The sequence below is a fragment of the Dendrobates tinctorius genome, unplaced genomic scaffold (genome assembly GCF_039654945.1).
Source record: "Dendrobates tinctorius isolate UK_male_01 unplaced genomic scaffold, ASM3965494v1 ptg000089l, whole genome shotgun sequence".
Lineage (NCBI taxonomy): Eukaryota > Metazoa > Chordata > Amphibia > Anura > Dendrobatidae > Dendrobates > Dendrobates tinctorius.
In genome coordinates this window covers 142,007-160,250 of record NW_027361757.1, presented here as the reverse complement: position 1 = coordinate 160,250, position 18,244 = coordinate 142,007, and the positions used below count along the sequence as shown (strand labels likewise).

General features: G+C 46.8%; 1 protein-coding gene across 4 annotated transcripts in view; it reads right to left on the bottom strand.

Moving 5' to 3' along the window:
* GBF1 (golgi brefeldin A resistant guanine nucleotide exchange factor 1) overlaps window positions 1-18,244 on the bottom strand; it is a 212,446-nt gene that overhangs the window by 59,719 nt on the left and 134,483 nt on the right. Inside the window, exons 23-26 of one of the 4 annotated variants that reach the window (XM_073585753.1) lie at window positions 14,792-14,952; window positions 13,313-13,565; window positions 12,100-12,305; window positions 8,768-8,918 (exon numbers count right to left, since the gene is read on the bottom strand). In XM_073585753.1, coding sequence (XP_073441854.1) covers window positions 8,768-8,918; window positions 12,100-12,305; window positions 13,313-13,565; window positions 14,792-14,952 — 771 coding nt within the window. The remainder of the gene's footprint in view (window positions 1-8,767; window positions 8,919-12,099; window positions 12,306-13,312; window positions 13,566-14,791; window positions 14,953-18,244) is intronic. The other 3 variants (XM_073585755.1, XM_073585754.1, XM_073585756.1) reach the window with 3 other exon arrangements.

Genomic DNA, 18,244 nt, shown 5'->3' with positions numbered 1-18,244 from the left:
AAGCACAATAAGTGCTTCTGGCTTCCAGTACCATCTATATGCTGATAACTCAGATCTACCCTCTCTGGCCCAGATGTCACCTCTCAGCTCTCCAGAATCCCAGGGTGTCCATCAGCCATATCCTCTTTCTCCTCTAGCTTCCTCAAACTCAATGTGGACAAATCTGAACTAATTATCTTTCCTCCATCTCGCATACCTTCCCTACCTGATCACAATAAATGACCCCAGTCCAGGTAATCCGCTGCCTCTAGGTATAGGCCATGTCACACTAAGAGATATCGCTAGCAATATCGCTATAACTAGTGACGTTATAGCGATATTGCTAGCGATATCTCTGTGTCTGATACTTACCTACGACCGGCTCCGCCGCTGGTTATCGCTGATCACGCGAGAACGTCCAGGACTGTTTCTCGTCGGTCACTTCCTGTGGCGCTTCCTGCTGTGAAGGCGAGCGACGCGTGGAGCCGGGCGGGAGGACGCAGGATCGCCTAGTGTGACAGGTAAGTAGCGACCCCCGTCCCCAGCGATGTCGCTAGTGAGATCTGCCTATGTGGCAGCTCACTAGCGACCACTTAGCGATGTACCAGCGATCCTGACCGCGTCATATCGCTGGTCGGGATCGCTGGTACATCGCTAAGTGTGACAGTACCTTAACCCTCGACTCTGCCCTGTCCTTCAAACCGCATATCCAAGCTTTCGCCACCTCCTGCTCAAAAATATTTGCAGAATCCGTCCTTTCCTCAACCCTCACTCTACCAAAATGCTTGTGCATGCCCTAATCATCTCCCGACTTGACTACTGGGACATCCTCCTCTGTGGCCTACCTTCTAACACTCTCGCACCCCTCCAGTCCATCTTTAACTCTGCTGCCTGACTAATTAAGCTCTCGCCTTGCTACACTCCTGCTTTCCCTCTTTGCAAATCCCTTCACTGGCTCCTAGTTTCCCAGCGTATCCAGTTTAAACTACTAACACTGACCTACAAAGCCATCCATAACCTTTCACCTCCGTATATTTCAGAACAAATCTCTCAATATCTTCCCTCACGTAATCTCCGGTCCTCCCAAGACCTCCTTCTCTCCTCCACGCTTATTCACTCCTCACCCAATCGACTCCAAGATTTCTTCTGAATATCCTCCCATCCTCCGGAATTCTGTGCCCCAACACGTCCAGTTATCCACCACATTTGGATCCTTAAAACGGAACCTGAAAACCCATCTCTTCAAAAAAAGCTTACAACCTGTAATGACCACACGGCCACCTCAAAACCATCGGAGCTACTGCAACCCTGACCTACTATCTCCTTCCCCATAATCCTGTAGAATGTAAGCCCGCAAGGGCAGGGTCCTCTTCCCTCTGTACCAGTCTGTTATTGTTAGATGGTTTACTGTAAGTGATATTTGTATTTTGATGTAACCCCTTCTCATGATCAGCACCATGGAATTAATGGTGCTATATAAATAAATAATAATAAGCAGAATGAGGTGTACTCAGTTTGGAATTCAACTGATACTGGAATAGAATGGCTGTCAGACTTGTAGAGAAGCTGATTTTTATAAAACTGTGCAGTGGTCTCTTAATTTTTGTCAGAGCTGTGTATAATATATATATATATATATACACACACATATACACACACACACACACATATACATATATATATATATATATATATATATATATATACACACACACACACACACACACACACAGCAAGGAGGTTCTTTATACAATAGGTCATTTTCAGGGGGCAGCTTCCATTGAAAAGGAGATTTTTGTGTACTCACCGTAAAATCTTTTTCTCTTAGCCTTTAATTGGGGGACACAGAACCTTGGGTGTTATGCTGCTGTCCACTAGGAGGCGACACTATGCATAATCTGAAAAAGATTAACTTTGGCTCCTCCTCTGCAGTATACACCCTTGGACGGCGTCAGCCTTCTCCAGTTTTGTGCCAAAGCATAAGGAGGAACGTAACCAAATAACATAACCATGCCTGTAAGAAGGCTACTATGTACGAGCTCAAAGAACAATATGAGAACTCAACAGGAAACAACGGCCCGTAAGGGCAACAGGGTGGGAGCTGTGTCCCCCAATTAAAGGCTAAGAGAAAGAGATTTTACGGTGAGTACACAAAAATCTCCTTTACTCTGTCGCCTAATTGGGGGACACAGAACCTTGGGACGTCCCAAAGCAGTCCCTGGGTGGGAAGCAGTGGACGAATATTGTGCTGACAGTCCCCTAGACTTGGGGTACTGCCGCCTGCAGAACCAGTCTACCCAGGCTTGCATCCGCTGAGGACTGGGTATGAACACTGCAGTGTTTCGTAAACGTGTGTAGGCTAGTCCAAGTGGCCGCCTTGCACACTTGTTGTGCCGAAGCCTGATGCCGAATGGCCCAGGAGGCCCCTACTGCCCGTGTAGAGTGTGCCGTGATACCGGCCGGAAGAGGGGAACTGTTAAGTTGGTAGGCCTCATGTATGGTGGACCTGATCCACCTGGCAAGGGTAGCCTTGGAAGCCGGCAACCCCTTGCGACTACCTTCCGGAAGAATGAAGAGGGAATCAGATTTCCGGAAAGGTGCAGTCCTGGACACGTAAATTCGCAATGCTCTGACGAGGTCAAGCGTATGCAGAGCCTTCTCCACTCTATGAACCGGAACCGGGCAAAGGGAAGGCAGTGAAATCTCTTCATTAAGGTGAAAGTTGGACACAACCTTCGGAAGGAAGGATGGTACCGTGCGGAGAACCACCTTGTCCTGGTGAAAGGCTAGGAAAGGCCGTCTGCAGGAAAGTGCTGACAATTCCGACACTCTGTGTAACGAGGTGATCGCCACTAGAAAAACCACTTTCTGAGAAAGAATGGAGAGTGGAACTCCTCTAAGAGGTTCGAAGGGTGGAGCTTGCAATGCTGTCAGGACCAGATTGAGGTCCCACGTATCCAGCGGACGTTTGTAGGGAGGAACCAATCGGGAAACTCCCTGGATGAAAGTCCTTACTTGCGGTTTAATAGCAATGCGCTTTTGAAAAAGGACTGAAAGCGCCGACACCTGACTCTTAAGCGAACTTAAGGATAGCTTGGCATCTAGGCCCGATTGAAGAAAACCTAGTACCTTCGGGAGGGAATAAGGGAGTGGGACTTGTCCATGAGATTCGCACCAAGAAAAGAAAGCTCTCCAGGTACGATAATAGAGCTTGGCGGAGGCAGGCTTCCTTGCCCTGATCATAGTTGTAATGACTGCCGGTGAAAAACCTGCCTGGGTTAGAATCCAGGTTTCAAGGGCCATGCCGTCAAATTGAGAGCCCCTGAATTCTGGTGGAAGAACGGACCTTGAGACAGAAGGTCATGACGGTCGGGTAGACGCCAGGGGGCGTCTGCCGTAAGTTGGACGATGTCGGCGTACCAAGTACGTCTGGGCCAGTCTGGCGCGATGAGGATGGTCGGAACTCCCTCTTGCTTGATCTTCCTCACGACCCTGGCGATTAGGGGGAGGGGTGGAAAAATGTACAGGAGTCGGAACTGGGACCAGTCCTGGACCAGGGCATCCGCTCCGAGCGACCGCGGGTCGTGTGTCCTGGCCATGAAATTGGGAACCTTGGTATTGAGATGGGATGCCATTAGGTCCACATCCAGGGTTCCCCAGCGTTGACAGATCTGGTAAAAAATCTCGGGATGGAGAGACCACTCCCCCGAGTCCATTCCTTGCCTGCTGAGGAAGTCGGCTTCCCAGTTTTCTACACCCGGAATGTGTACCGCAGAAAGTACCGACCTTGTGTCTTCCGCCCAGCGGAGGATATGAGCCACTTCTCTCATCGCCTGGGCGCTGCGGGTCCCGCCTTGGTGGTTCACGTATGCCACAGCTGTGGCATTGTCCGACTGTATCCGTATGTGCGAGGCTGCAAGCAAGTGATGAAAGGCTCTCAGTGCCAAGAGAATGGCCCTGATTTCCAGAACATTGATGGGCAATGTCACTTCCCTCGGTGACCACTTGCCCTGTGCCCTGTGATGTAGGTGCACCGCCCCCCAGCCTGTCAGGCTTGCATCGGTAGTCAGGATCTTCCATTGTCCTGAGAGGAATGGCTTCCCTCGTGTAAGCGAGGTTGGTTTGAGCCACCAATGCAGGGACCTCCTGGTTGATGATGTCAACCTGAACTCCCTGTCGAGGGAGAAGGGGTTCCTGTCCCAAGATCTGAGCATGGCTAGTTGAAGGACCCTGAGGTGAAACTGGGCAAATGGCACTGCCTCTATTGCTGCTGCCATCCGGCCGAGGACTCTCATGGCAAAACGGAGAGATCGAGGAGGACTGCGAAGGAGTGTGCGAACTCCCAGACGGATGGCCAGTGTCTTGTCCTTGGGAAGGAGCACCAGGCCCCTGGCGGTGTCGAATACCATTCCCAGGAATGTTAGAGTCCGAGTTGGGATGGTCGACGATTTCTGTAGGTTGACTAGCCATCCCAGGCGACTCAGTGTCTAGAGTGATTGAGACACTGACCTCGCAGTCTTTGAAAGTGGGAGACTTGACGAGGAGGTCGTCTAGGTACGGGACGACTAGGATGCCTCTTGAGTGCAGGACGTCCATGGTGGCCGCCATGACTTTGGTGAACGTTCTTGGAGCCGTGGCGAGTCCGAACGGAAGGGCGACAAACTGGTAGTGGTTTTGGTTGACCGCGAACCTGAGAAACCTTTGGTGGGCGGGAGCAATTGGTATGTGGAGATACGCATCCTGTATGTCTATGGAGGCGAGGTATTCTCCCTGCTCCATGGATGCAATGATGGACCGGAGGGACTCCATGCGGAAATGACGGACCCGTACGTAATTGTTGAGCTGTTTTAGGTCCAATATGGGTTGGACGCCGCCTCCTTTCTTGGGGACTACGAACAAATTTGAGTAGAATCCTCGGAATCTCTCTTTCGCGGGAACCGGCACCACAACTCCTGATTGAAAGAGAGAGGAAACCGCTTGGTGGAAAACACGAGCCTTTTCTGGTGGTGTTGGAGGAACAGAAAGGAAGAACCGGTTCGGTGGAACGGAAGTGAACTCTATCTTGTATCCGGAAGACACTATTTCCCTGACCCACCTGTCTTCTGTAATAGGCAGCCAGACTTGCTGAAAGAGTAAAAGTCGGCCGCCTACTGGTGGGGTGTCTTCCGGAGGTCTCGAGTCATGATGAAGTGAAGTTCTGAGGTTTTCCTCCCTTGGGTTTTGCTTGGCCTGCTTTCGACTGCCAAGCCCTGTCCGGTCGCTGCTGAGTCCGTGGGTTGTCTCTGCGTGGAGAACGGTTGCGGTTTTGCACTGGGCGCGAAACGGACCAGCCTGAGGAATTCCGAAAGGATCGGAATCGCGTCTGGTTTCTTCGTTTAAACGTGCGTTTCGGTTTTAGTTGAGGGAGAGAGGTACTCTTACCCCCAGTGGCATTGGCTATCATGGTGTCCAACTTTTCGCCGAAAAGTCTTCCAGTAAAATACGGAAGTCGCGTGAGGGTCTTCTTTGAGGCCGCATCCGCTTTCCATTCTCGCAGCCAGAGGATGCGTCGGATCGTGATGGCGTTTGATGCTATTCCCGCTACACCTCTGGCGGAATCCAGGGCTGCATGAATCATGTAGTCTGCTACCACTGCCATCTGGACCGCTTGGTCCGAGAGTTCAGGATTTGAAGCCTGAAGACCCTCCTGTAGTTTTTTGGCCCAAGCCAGGATGGCCTTGGATGCCCAAACTGAAGCAAATGCAGGGCCCAGAGAGGCGCCTGCCGCTTCGAAAATAGAACGAGCCATGCGTTCTACTTGCCGGTCTGCTGTGTCCCTGAGGGTTGAGCTATCCGGCAGAGAGAGTAAAGTCTGCGCTGCTAGCCTAGAAACCGGAGGGTCCACTTCAGGTGGATCTGTCCATTGTTTGGTGTCTTTCTGTGGGAAGGGATACTTCGCTTCCAAATATTTGCGATTAGCGAATTTTTTGTCAGGCTGCGCAAACTGTTTGGTAAGTATTTTCTCAAACTCATCGTGATTAGGGAAGACCTTAGGTGGTTTTTGAACACTTTCGAAGCAAATCCTATGTTCTGGGACTTCCGGGGGCGACTCTGGAATTTTTAGCACCCGATGAATGGCAGAAATTATGTCCTCAACTAGTGCTGTATTGCTAGGGGGAGAAGGTACCACGGACCTGACCGTTTCATTATCTGAGTCCGAGTCACAGATGCCCTCCGAATCCTGTGCCTCGCTAAGGTGATCCCTGGAGGGCGACCTGGGGCGGGGGTCTTCTGTGGTGGGGGATCCCTGTGGTAAATTGCACTGTCTGTCTGTGGCAGGGGACTGCCCAGGAGACCTGGAATGACGCTGTCTCTCCCTAGAGGGGGACGACCTTGTGCTATAGTGCGACTTAGGTGATCGAGACCTGTGGGTCCGCTTACGTCTGTGAGAGTCGGAAGCAGCATGTTCCTGAGACAAGCTGTCCGTTTGCTGTGTACCGTCCATAGCCGGGGCCCGACTCTGCAGAGCTTGCAGTAATGTAGCAGTTAGGTTGTCTATGGACTGTGACATAGACTGAGACATCTGAGTTGCCCATTCCGGCGTGGCCTGTGACACTGAAGCGTCAGTAGGGACTCCCTGGGGTTCTGACCCAGAGTTCTGGATGCAGTCCCGGCAGTGTGGATACGTGCTGCCACTAGGGAGCGTGGCTTTGCAGGCTGTGCAGAATGCATAGAAACATTCCTCCCTGGTTCTCTTCCTTGAGCCCGGCATAGTGCACAGAGGCTGGCTATAAGGGATCGTACAGGGGTGGCTACGCAGAGGGAACCCACAGAAAGCCTTATAGGAAGTATAGATTCACAGCTGAGTAATGAGAACCCAGCTGTGAGCTTACCCCACCGGTGTGCCCCTAGGTCCAGCGCCGACAGATCCAAGTTCTGTGCCCCCCGGAGACCGCTGTGATGCTCCTCTCCTGGATCTCATCCGGAAAAAATGGCCACCGGGGCTCTGAGGAGAGGGAGGAGGGGGCGGAGAGCTGAAAAGGGCGCGCTGCGCTGTGTAAAAACGCGCCCTTTCTGCCTCAATCCGCCCCTTCTATGACACTCCAGCGTGTCATTTTGGTCATCCGGGGGGCGGGTCAGGGGGCGGGGAAAAGGCGGCGGCTTCAGCTAGGCCGAAGCCGCGGCCTAAATTAGAAGCCTGATGCCCAGGAGGGCTCCAGAGCGGCGCGGTAGTCCGGGGGTGGGGGTGGGGGCGGATTTGTACCAGACCCCCCCAGAATGGTCGACTGGATAGCGGTGGGGGTAGCAGGGGTAGCGGTTTTTGTATGGGGTGCCCCTGAAGCGTTATGGAGCCGCTGCTGTTGCAGAGACAGGGACGCAGAAAAAACCCTGTCTCTGCTGTGCCATCCAGTCCGCACCCTTCCCCCGGCCCCAACAGGATCCCTCAGCCAGCCTGGGGTCCCTGGAAGCTGCGAAATGCTGCCTGATCTCCGACCCTACCTGAGGCGTCTCAACCTAATACCCCCTGCGGGGGATTAGGGAGGGTGCGTCTGTCACCGTCAGGGGGTCTTCATCCTCACCTCAACCTCAACCCAGACCCCTTAAAGGGGTTGGGGAAGGAGGGGGGTCTCGACCTCGAACCAGGACCCGAGGGACTGGGGAGGGAGCGACATGGGGAAAAAACCACGGCGACCTCAACCGGGTACCCCTAATAGGGGACCGAGGAGGGAGCCATGCCGGGAGTCTCGCTGGAGACCCACTTTTCTTCATCTGTATTTCCGTGAAAAAAAGGAAAAAAACGGAAGAAAAAAGGTGTGCCTCCTTGCGACACTAAGCAAAAACTGGAGAAGGCTGACGCCGTCCAGGGGTGCATACTGCAGAGGAGGAGCCAAAGTTAATCTTTTTCAGATTATGCATAGTGTCGCCTCCTAGTGGACAGCAGCATAACACCCAAGGTTCTGTGTCCCCCAATTAGGCGACAGAGTAATTAAGATTCTTATGTGTCACTCAACAGTTTGACTAAAAGCCTCAACATATAAATTCACATACAGTCTCCACCAACAACGCCGTGCCAGGCACAGCTGAATGTTCATGTGTGTGAGGGGGTCAGAAGAGATGGCTGCACTGTTTGGGTAAGTTCACACTTTTTCAGTTTTTTTCTGCAGCCAAACCTGATATCTTTGCAGGAAAGGAGCTGCAGAAAAAAAAAGGATGTTTTCCTTGGTTTTTCTTGTTTTGTTGTGGCGGTTTTGGAATGCTAGACTTGTCTCCTGTGCATGCCGATAATGTTAAGTGTTGAAAAAAAAAGTCCTATTCTATAGAATCAGGTTTTGGCACAAAAAACGCAGCAAAACCTGATACCTGCGTTTTTTTCACCACTCATTCAAGTCAATGGGTGAAAACCGCTGAAAAACCGTTGAAAGAAGTGACATGCTCCATGTCCAAAAACACACGCAAAGTACAAAATACTGATGACCATTAAAACTGTGTGCATGAGATTTCTGACATCTCAAAGTCTTTGCTGGTACTGTAAAATGGAGCTGAAAATTAGCATTAAAAAAGGCAGCAAAAACGCCTTGCGTGAACTAAGCGTTAGGCTTACAGCAGTTATAATTTTATCATTTATGATAAGATGCATTTAGACTGAAAGATTATCGTGAACGAGCATTCCTAAGATCATACAGTGTAAACAGACTGCTAATCACCCAACGAGCAAAACCCTCATCATCCTGTAACATGCTGAGTAATCGGTAAAAGACTGACCAAAATTTTACTCAAGATGCTGGTGATCTGGAGGGAGATAACTCACCTTGTAGCAATGGACACCAGCAGTTTGACCACAGTGTCCTTGAGTCTGCTGTGATCTTCTCTCCTGCATTCTCTAGGTGGCGCTGTTCCTCTGCCCAAGAACTGTAAATTGTGGCAGCCCTTGTGTGAAGCGTGTGCATCAGATCAAGAAGCTAGAAGAAACACACAGTTGTGAAGCAGCCTTTGAAAAAATTGGGAAATGGAAGATAAATCTACTTTTACATACTGTATAGCATTTTTCCCAGCCAACAGCTGTTCCGTCTGCAAACATTCAATGAAAACTAGGAACAGAGAAAAAACTGTGGCACTCACCCCGTGGCTAAAAAGTTATTCCTTTTATTACATCAGGGAGAAGGATACAGATAAAGAGAAAAAAAGAGCAACGGCATTTCACGCTGCCAAGAACATCATCCAGCCTCATTTTTCTTTCTGTTATCTGTCTTTCTCCTCCGCCCGGATGTAATAAAAGCATAACTGTTTGGCCACGGGGTGAGTGCCACACTTTTTTCTCTGTTCCCATTTTTGATGTTGCTAGTCTCCTGTTGAGCAGCACATGTGGCTATGTTATAACTGACTCAGGTCTTAATAATGATATTTATCTCCATATGCCAATCCAATAATTTAACTGCAATGACTAGTAGTGCCGACCTATCCTATTTTCATTTGTAAACATTCAATGATGAAGTGGTGCAACACCTACAATATTGCCTGTCATGTAACGACATGTGCACGGTCCATATAAACAGGTGCGGTGTGAACATTTTAAATACTTTTTTTTTACTATACAAGAAAAGGATGCCAAAATGGTTGGGTGAAATAACGGAGTCAGTCCATATTGTCATTTATGTTATGAGACACATAACTTTATTTTTTACAGCTAGTAAGATAAAATCATGGCTTCCACAACTATCATATCTGCAAAACCTTACCATGATGTGAACGAGAACATCTGGACATTCACATCTACCTCTCTAATGCAGGCCATGTCCTCCTCCGTGTGAAGGAAGAAAAGGATCACAGAACAAATTCCAGAAGAGTAAAGCCCGCTGACATTAGGGAGTACAATAGTCATCCCAAAAGAGAGAATATAGCCGAAGAGCAGACAAGAGGCAGGAATAGTGAAATCAGGTCTCCTTCACCAGGACCACAGGTAAAAAGTCAGAAACAAAGAAGAGTCACATGCTGATTACTATCAGGTGCCTCCGGGGATGTTTGCGTTAGATCTGAAATTGACTGAATGTGGTGATGGATTTCTCTTAACTTGGATCTGGTATTTTAGAGTAGACCAGTGTCCATTGGCCATCATCCTGCAGAGACGCACATGCATCTTATATTACAATTAACAGTAATATCAGGTTCTGACTTACAGGAGTCATCCCCAAACAGCACTGACGTATGCAGAATTAATTGCAACCCTGACTACTGGGATTACTGCAGACCCTGAGAATGGGGGATAAAGAGTCCCTGTGACTACAGCGGTAAAGTGAATATGTGATCACCACTCCATAAACTTCAATGGGTCTGTAGAATTGCAAATGTGTGAGCCCCACTATATTAGGCAGTCAATGGAGTGATGGTAAAGCATAACAACTAGATGGGTGAACCTACTTTCGGACATGGAATACCACCTGTCAGCTTTAGCAAGGCTGGATATCAAATATGGGGGGATCCCACACCGGTTTATTAAATTATTTATTTAAATAATAATAAAAAAAACACAGCATGGGAACTCTTCTAATCTTGATAGCCAGCCTTATTGTAGCTGACAACTGAGGGTTGCAGCCCCCAGCTGTGAGTTTTATCTGGCTTGTTAGCAAAAATACAGTGGAACCCACGCCGTATTTTTTTTTAAATTATTTATTTACAGCGCAGGAGCGGCTGATGAATACCCCTATCCGCCGCTCCTGCTCTCACTGTAATTAGAGGCAGCAGGTGTTGAATGATGGGATCAGTAGTCTCATCAGCTGACAACAGTGACCGGAGGTAAACTTTATACCTCCAGTCACAGCTGAGCGTTCACGCTGTCTTTTGACCGTGTGGAAACCGCGACTCTGACTGGTGGGGATGATTTCACCGCCGATCAGAAGCGGTGTTTGCCGCGCTGTCATGCACATGACAGCTTGGCAAACACTGGATGTTGGGGCCCTCCATTCAAGTGAATGGGGTCCGGGTTTGGGAACTGTTCTGGTACCTGAACTTTCTGTAACTGTTCGGCCGAACCCGAACATCCAGGTGTCTGCCCATCTCTAATAACCACTACACCCCATTCACATATGGGACCACTATTCTAGGTATCTTTAGGTCTCCTAGAAATCAGACCACCACAATACATTTATTACCCGATGGTAGGTGATAAATGTTGTTGGCAGGATAACCCCCTTTGAAAACCCATCTAATTTAACTCCCACTCGTCAATATAATATGAATCATGTTGATCTTCATCTCCTAAAAGACAATTCTTAGCAGCTTACCTCTATCCACCACCTCTTTTGGAACACGTTTGCAGAAATAACACTGGTCTCCCATGTTAAGAAGCAGAATTATTAAATGTCCCTTAGCATTAGTTTATTCCCTCACAAAAGAAGAAGCGCTAAGCAACAGTTAAGCAAATTCAGGTGTTACTAAAGCCAGTGAAGGAGGTCATTTTATAACTTTACAGCAGTCTAAGGCAGTGAAAGGGCCAATTCCTAAATTCAGGTCACTCCCAGGGCTAATATGGGTTGTCCCTTTTCTGAAAATCCTAATCCCCAGGAGCAGTTTGTCAGACTCGCCAGGGTAAAATGCCGAGTCTCTGACACTGCTCCTGATGTCACCAACAGCACAGCAGCCAATTAGTGACCTCAGCAGCTCTGAAGAGGGCGTTTCATCTACTATTAGCTTCCGCATTGTCATCATGAGGTCAACGCTGCCACCAATACGGAACACTGGAAGCAGGAGGACCTGGTGACCTTGAGTAAAGGGCGTTTTACTTTTGCTTTGGATTTCTTAAACTGAGCCTAGGGACCAAGATTATATAAAAGGGGACAAGTCGTGAAGATGCCTGTTTGGTGATTAAAATTTCTTCTTATCTAGACACCCAGTTAAATCATAAAGTGGCAGAGTACGGATCTGTGCCACAAAGCTAATATTTTAGAGCCTGTAACACATGATCAATTAATCCATCACAGGCGGTCCTTAAAGCGTTTAGTTAATTTTAAGTGATGTGAAATCAGTGATTTGACAAAATAAAATGGAAAATCATTTCCTGAAGAAATCAAGTAGTCCTTATTTCTTCTTAGTAGTCCAAGAAAAATAGGAAGATATGAAGGAGGAGGAAAGGCCTGCCATACTTACGTTGTGACTAACCTGTAATGACACAGTGTGGTAACTGGCAGGCACACTCTCGTCCTCCTCCTCATCGCTATGTGAACGATATTGGCGTTGATTGGAGACCCTGGATCGACGCACAGGATTTTCTTTCTCTTTACTTTTCTTCTTGAAGCGGCTGGCTTTGCTATCATATTTGTGACTCTTCGCTCTCTTCTCTTGGGATTTATACCCTTTGGAAGTGACAGGATCATTTTTCAACCACACAAAATTACTAAATGACTGAAGACAAGCAATGAAAGTAGCCAACACATTCAGAGATGCGCAGGAAAACGTGTAAGCTCAGTTACAATTCTTTAAAAATAGAAGTGTCAATGATAAGTTGAATACACATTTGCCAGCATAAGTAACACTACAGTGTATGGAGCTGTAGAGATCCAGCTCTGTATATTTTGGTGTATGCTAGCCAGAAGTGGATATTACTTGGTGTACAATGTGCAAATTAATTTAAAAGGAATTTGTCACCAGGGTTTTGCCACTTTAATCGTAGAGCAGCATAATATAGTCAGGTACCCTGATTCCAGTGATGTGTCACTTACTGGGCTGTTTGCTGTACTTTTTATAAAATCACTGGTTTCTCAGCACTTGATTATTAGAGCGCTGGTAAACCTGGTGCCATAACATGTAGTCCTAAAAATTCATAAGCTCTGTATAACCGTTCCCCCACAACTCATTAGTGGCTTCTATGTACACGGTGCATAAGCAGATAACTTCCCATCAGTGGTGTTGGTGCAATTATACAAAGCTCAGCATTCAGAGAACTGCTAGGTTTGCAGCAGATAAAATCGGCATTTCATCAAAACTGAAACAAGTGATATATTACTGGAATCTCTCTTTCCCTACATCATGATGCTCTTTGATGGAGTAACAAAATCCTGGTGACAGATTTCCTTTAATTACAGCATACAAACTTGCCACTTTAAAATACTTGTACAGTACAACTTTTATTATCTTTTTTATGATGTTTGTATAATAGCAAATGTTACTATGTAATATGTCCTCAGTTACCCATACTATATTGTATTTAAAGGGGACTTAATATTTTGACAGTAAGCGCAATGCCATGCCCAGATTGTGTCAACCTTTTTATTCAAGATTGAAAAGTTGTATAGGGGACACAGCACGCTATCCAACACAGCTATTAGATCTGTTAGAAGGAAGAAGACTGAGCAACACTTACACACACCTCCATTAAGACTCGCCTCTACAAAGACCCGAATTGTCTTTACACACAACTCAAAGTTCTCTGGTGTGACATGTGCGGCATCACGCACAATGAACGACAGGGATTCCACACTTTTCATAAGAGATTTTGTATCATGTGGGCTTAAGTCCAGACCAATGGTTAAACTGTACTGGTTTACTGCAGTGTTTGTTCCTGGCTTGTTCATCACTGCAGTTATTTTAGAAGCATCAACATCTTCCTTTCCAACCTTTGCAGAAATAAAACACATAACATGCTCATATTAAACAACAAAAGGTATATTAGGTCCAAAAAGTGATGTAGTATATAGAGTTGGTACAAACCAATTCACATAGACTGTGCAATAGTCATGTCAAGAATCTGTCTCCTGGATGGGAGCACTGACCATTACCTGTTGTCTGACTGCATCCATGACACTTTTTTATGATTAGCCAGCCTGGAGTGACATCATTGTTGTGGCATGATACATGTGACGTCACACCAGGCCAACTAATCAAAACAAGAACCACGGATGCCATCAGGTAATAGACAGTTCTCAAGATACCAACAGCCACAGATTATTGATGTGGCCAATGTCCAGGGTCCTGCAAATCAATTTGAACAGACTCTAGTAGTAATCCCTTACCTCTCCATTCTCCTACTGTAGTGGGAATACTATAATAAAATTAAAAGCTAAAACATATCTGTAGTTTGACTAACTTTAATACACTACATTATAAGCAACATAAAGGTGTTCTTATGTGTTCTTCAGGAGCACTCCTCTCCCCTGCCTCCCAGCTTCCTGCTTACCAGGGATGAAGGGGGAGGAATACAGTGTGTTCCTGAACAATTGACAGTGTGGACCAGCAGTATGATTGTGCTGCTGGCCCAAGTTGTGCACTCTCCGACGTTGCAAGCAGAGATGTTTTTGCCTCAGCAGCAATAGAGTAACAAAAGGGAACAGAAGATAAAGAGGATTCAGTGATCCGTCCAGGTTCAGAGGAGCGTTCATCAGCTTTATAACAGAGTCTGTATGTGCTGCGCTCCTTGCCTAGGAGATCGGCCACCACTGAGAAATGAAAGAGGGGGCCGGCAACCTAAGCAATGAGTAGCAAACTAAAAGATTTAAAATCCCACCATTGGGACGGTACATTGCTTATTTTATAAGCAGTTTGAAAAGTTTTCCATTTAGGATTATGAGATGCCGTTTTTAATCTTGCTCTGCACTCATTCTGGCAGACAGCCTCTTTCCAGCCACACTCTGACCTCTCCTGAAGAGAACCTAAGCATAAACGTGAATCAAATAGAATTTAATCCATTTATTTTAAATGGACAGATTAGCTTCCATTCTGTTAGCTTCATAGTACCGATGTATTAGAAATAGAGGAGAAAAGCCTGCTTGTTTTGGGAAACAAGAATGAACTGACTTCAAAATCTTTGATTTTGTTAGTGCTCTGATGTTAAATGTCTGCTTACCACAAGCCAGCCACTGTTAGCCATATCCACGTCAGTCACTGATCGATGCATCTTGGACTGCTTACTGTGCTCAGTGTAAACCTCAGAATCAGAGGTGTATCCACGATCCAAGCTAACATCCGTGGTGTGATAAGAGGAGACTTCACTGTCAGACTGAGCACCTAGCAATGAACATATGGGATTAGAACAGTGATATTTTTTGAATTTTCTTAAACACAATGTCACTTTTTACTACTTGTAGCCAGATAAGATGGGAAAAATCTGCCAATCAGCTTCTGCTTTAGTCGATCCAATCTAGCGGTCTGCATTTGAGAATAACTGCACATGCAAATCACTGAAGGAGGAAATTAAAGTAGATCTGTATCCAGACTCCACAATACAAACAAATAGATCGCTATTAGACCTGATGAAAACAGGTGTGCTTACTTGTCAGAATGGCTGTACAATTTTTTGTAAATCTTCATTGCTTAATATTAGAATATTTTATTGTTAGAAGGACTCATAACTCATTGATATGCAAACAAGTAAATCAGCTTCATCAAGTCAAAGATCTATTTGATGACATATATAATCTAGTGCCAGACACACTTTAAAAGAAAGAATTTGTCACCAAGTTTTTCCCACCTAATCTGCGATCAGCAAAAAGTAGGGGTAGATACACTAATTCCAGAGATGTGTCACTTACTGGTCTGCTAGCTGTAGTTTTTATACAATCACCATTTGATCAGCAGGAGATTATAACTAGAGAACTAGTAGATCTGCTGCCTTTTAGTCCTCCGGATTTATTAGCTCTGTATAAAATCCATCCCCACCACTAATGAACAGATTTGCACAGAGAATTTGCCAATGCACAGAGTACACAGACAGCTGCCAATCAGTGGTGTGTTATACAGTTGTTATGGTGTTATACAGAGCTCAGCATTAAGAAAACTGGTAGATCTGCAGCAGATTAAACAGGTTTTAATCAAAACTGGAGCACCCAGTAAAGTAAATGATACATTGCTGGAATCAGGGTCTCTGCTTCTCTCTGATGGGGTAGCAAAAAACTGGTGAAAAATTACCTTTAATTTTGCTTCTACAAAACAAAAGCCCTACAATTTCTCAAATGCATGTAAGAAAAATAAAGAGAATGTGTAACCACATGTTATCATTACACAGACGTGTAAAAGTTTTAATATTTTTCAAATAGGCAGTGCAAATAAGGTGTAAATATTTATTACCCTTCTATTGGACAAGCAATTAACCCAAATCCCTTCGCCTTGCTTAGATCTAGTTTTATACTCATTGGAGGGCTAAGGTAGTGATGTATTTTTGACTACGGTAAGGAAGGGGTTAGTTTTCCATTATGAAGTGAAAAGTTTTACAATTGGGTTGCTCATGAGGGTGATCTTCTGAGGTTACCCTAAGGCTGTGTGCACACGTAGCGATTTTTAAGCGTTTTTGCCGCGATGTTCGGCGCGAAAACGCTTAAAAATCGTGTACAGAACGCCCCCCATGCATTCCTATGGCATTCCGCACATGCTGTGCTAATGCTGCGCTTTTTTCCGCGGCGGAATCGCATCGCGGAAAAAATCGCAGCATGCTCATTCTTTGTGCGGAATCGCAAAGAATTGCCGCGATTCCGCACCCATAGGAATTCATGAGAATCGCTTACTTCCCGCATGTGGCTATGCCCACCATGCGGGAAGTTAAGCGTCTCATGTGCGGTTGGTACCCACGGTGTGGAGGAGAGGAGACTGTCCTCCAAGCCCTGGGTACCATACCCCTGTAAAAAAAAGAATAAAAAATAAAAAAAAAAATCGGGGTATATTTACCTTCCGGCATCCTGCGATGCATTCCCGGCCTAAGCGTTCCCAGTAATGCCTTGCGGCAAGGTCCTGTGATGACGCGGTCTCGCGAGATCGCTATAGCAACGCGAGACTACCTCATCACAGGTCTCGCAAGGCATTACTGGGAACGCTGAGGCCCGGGAATGCAGCGCGGGACGCCGGAAGGTAAATATACACCGATTTTTTTATTTTTTTTAGCATTTTAACATCCTATCTTTTACTATTGAGGCCGCATAGGCGGCCTCAATAGTAAAAACCTGGTCACACTTGTCAAACACTATGTTTGACGAGTGTGACCAACCTGTCAATCACTTTCCAAGCGATGCTTCAAATCGCTTGGAAAGTGCTTGAATATCGCACGCGAAAATCGCGGCAAAATCGCGATGAAATCGCGGTGAAATCGCGCGCGATTTCTGGGAAGGAGTCCGGTTTTCAGTAAGCGTTTTAAAACGCTACGTGTGCACATAGCCTAAAGAATATCTAGTAAAAGACCAGGCCAATTGCCCAGTTTGGTCTCTGGCAGCACATAAGCAATCAGAACAGGCTCAATCAAAAATGATTAAAAAAATAAATAAATGTGAAATCAATATAAAGTTCTCAAGTTGCTAATTGAAAGATTTCCCATATATGATACTTTAGAAATATTCCCAAGGTTTTCTCTTGTTGAGGGGGTGTGATTGAGTCAGACACTCCTGATTCATGAAAAGGTGCTGGCCTCTTCCTGAATCATGGGCTTCTGATGAGCGGTGTGCGCCACGCAAGAAATCTTACACCAGTCCCTGGAGTAAGATTTCTGGAGTAATATCACACATAAGAAACTGACAAGAAGGGGCGTGGCCTGAGGGAGATGTGAGTGGACGCATGCTGAAGGAATTCCCGCTCGATATAGGACAGTTTGATAGATTGCAGCCACTATTTAGCTGTCAAATTCACATTCCTTGGAGAGGGTGCTGACCCTGACCGCAGGCTCTGTAAATCAGGAGTGCACGAACAAATGGCAGGGAAGAAAGGAGGCAGAAGGCCGGCTGGGGAGTCGGAGAAGAAAGCACAAGATGGCGCCGGTGGGGAGGACATAATGATGGCGGGCCCGGAGGAAGATGGGGAATCCCCAAGAAGTCAGATGCCGCATCTAAGCTGCGGAGGTTCGCCAGGCTGGAGGAAGACATGCAGAGCCCGGCACATGCAGGTGGAGGTCAGCCTGCGGAGGAGCCAGAGGAATTTGGTGTGGAGGAGGGTGAGGAGAGTGACTGCGGGAGCCGGGAGGAAGAGCAAGGAAACATGAGGTGGGAGAGTGGAGGTGAGCTGGAGAAATGTAAGCGGCAAATGGGGGGGATGGTGATCCCAGAGGAGCCCACATTAAAAGACTTGTTCAGGCTGGTACTGCACTCTCACACTACTATTACTGATGTGGCAGCACAGCTGGGGGTCCTGCAGGCCAGTATGTCTAAGTTACAACACTCTATGCATGTCACTAAGGAGAGGATGGGGGAAGCTGAGAAACATATCAGCACTGTGGAAGATACTATTGCAAAATCTGACAAGCAGCATCAGCGTATGGCCACTGCAATATCAGCTGTGCAGGCAAAAACTGATGACCTAGAGAACAGGTCAAGACGCAACAATG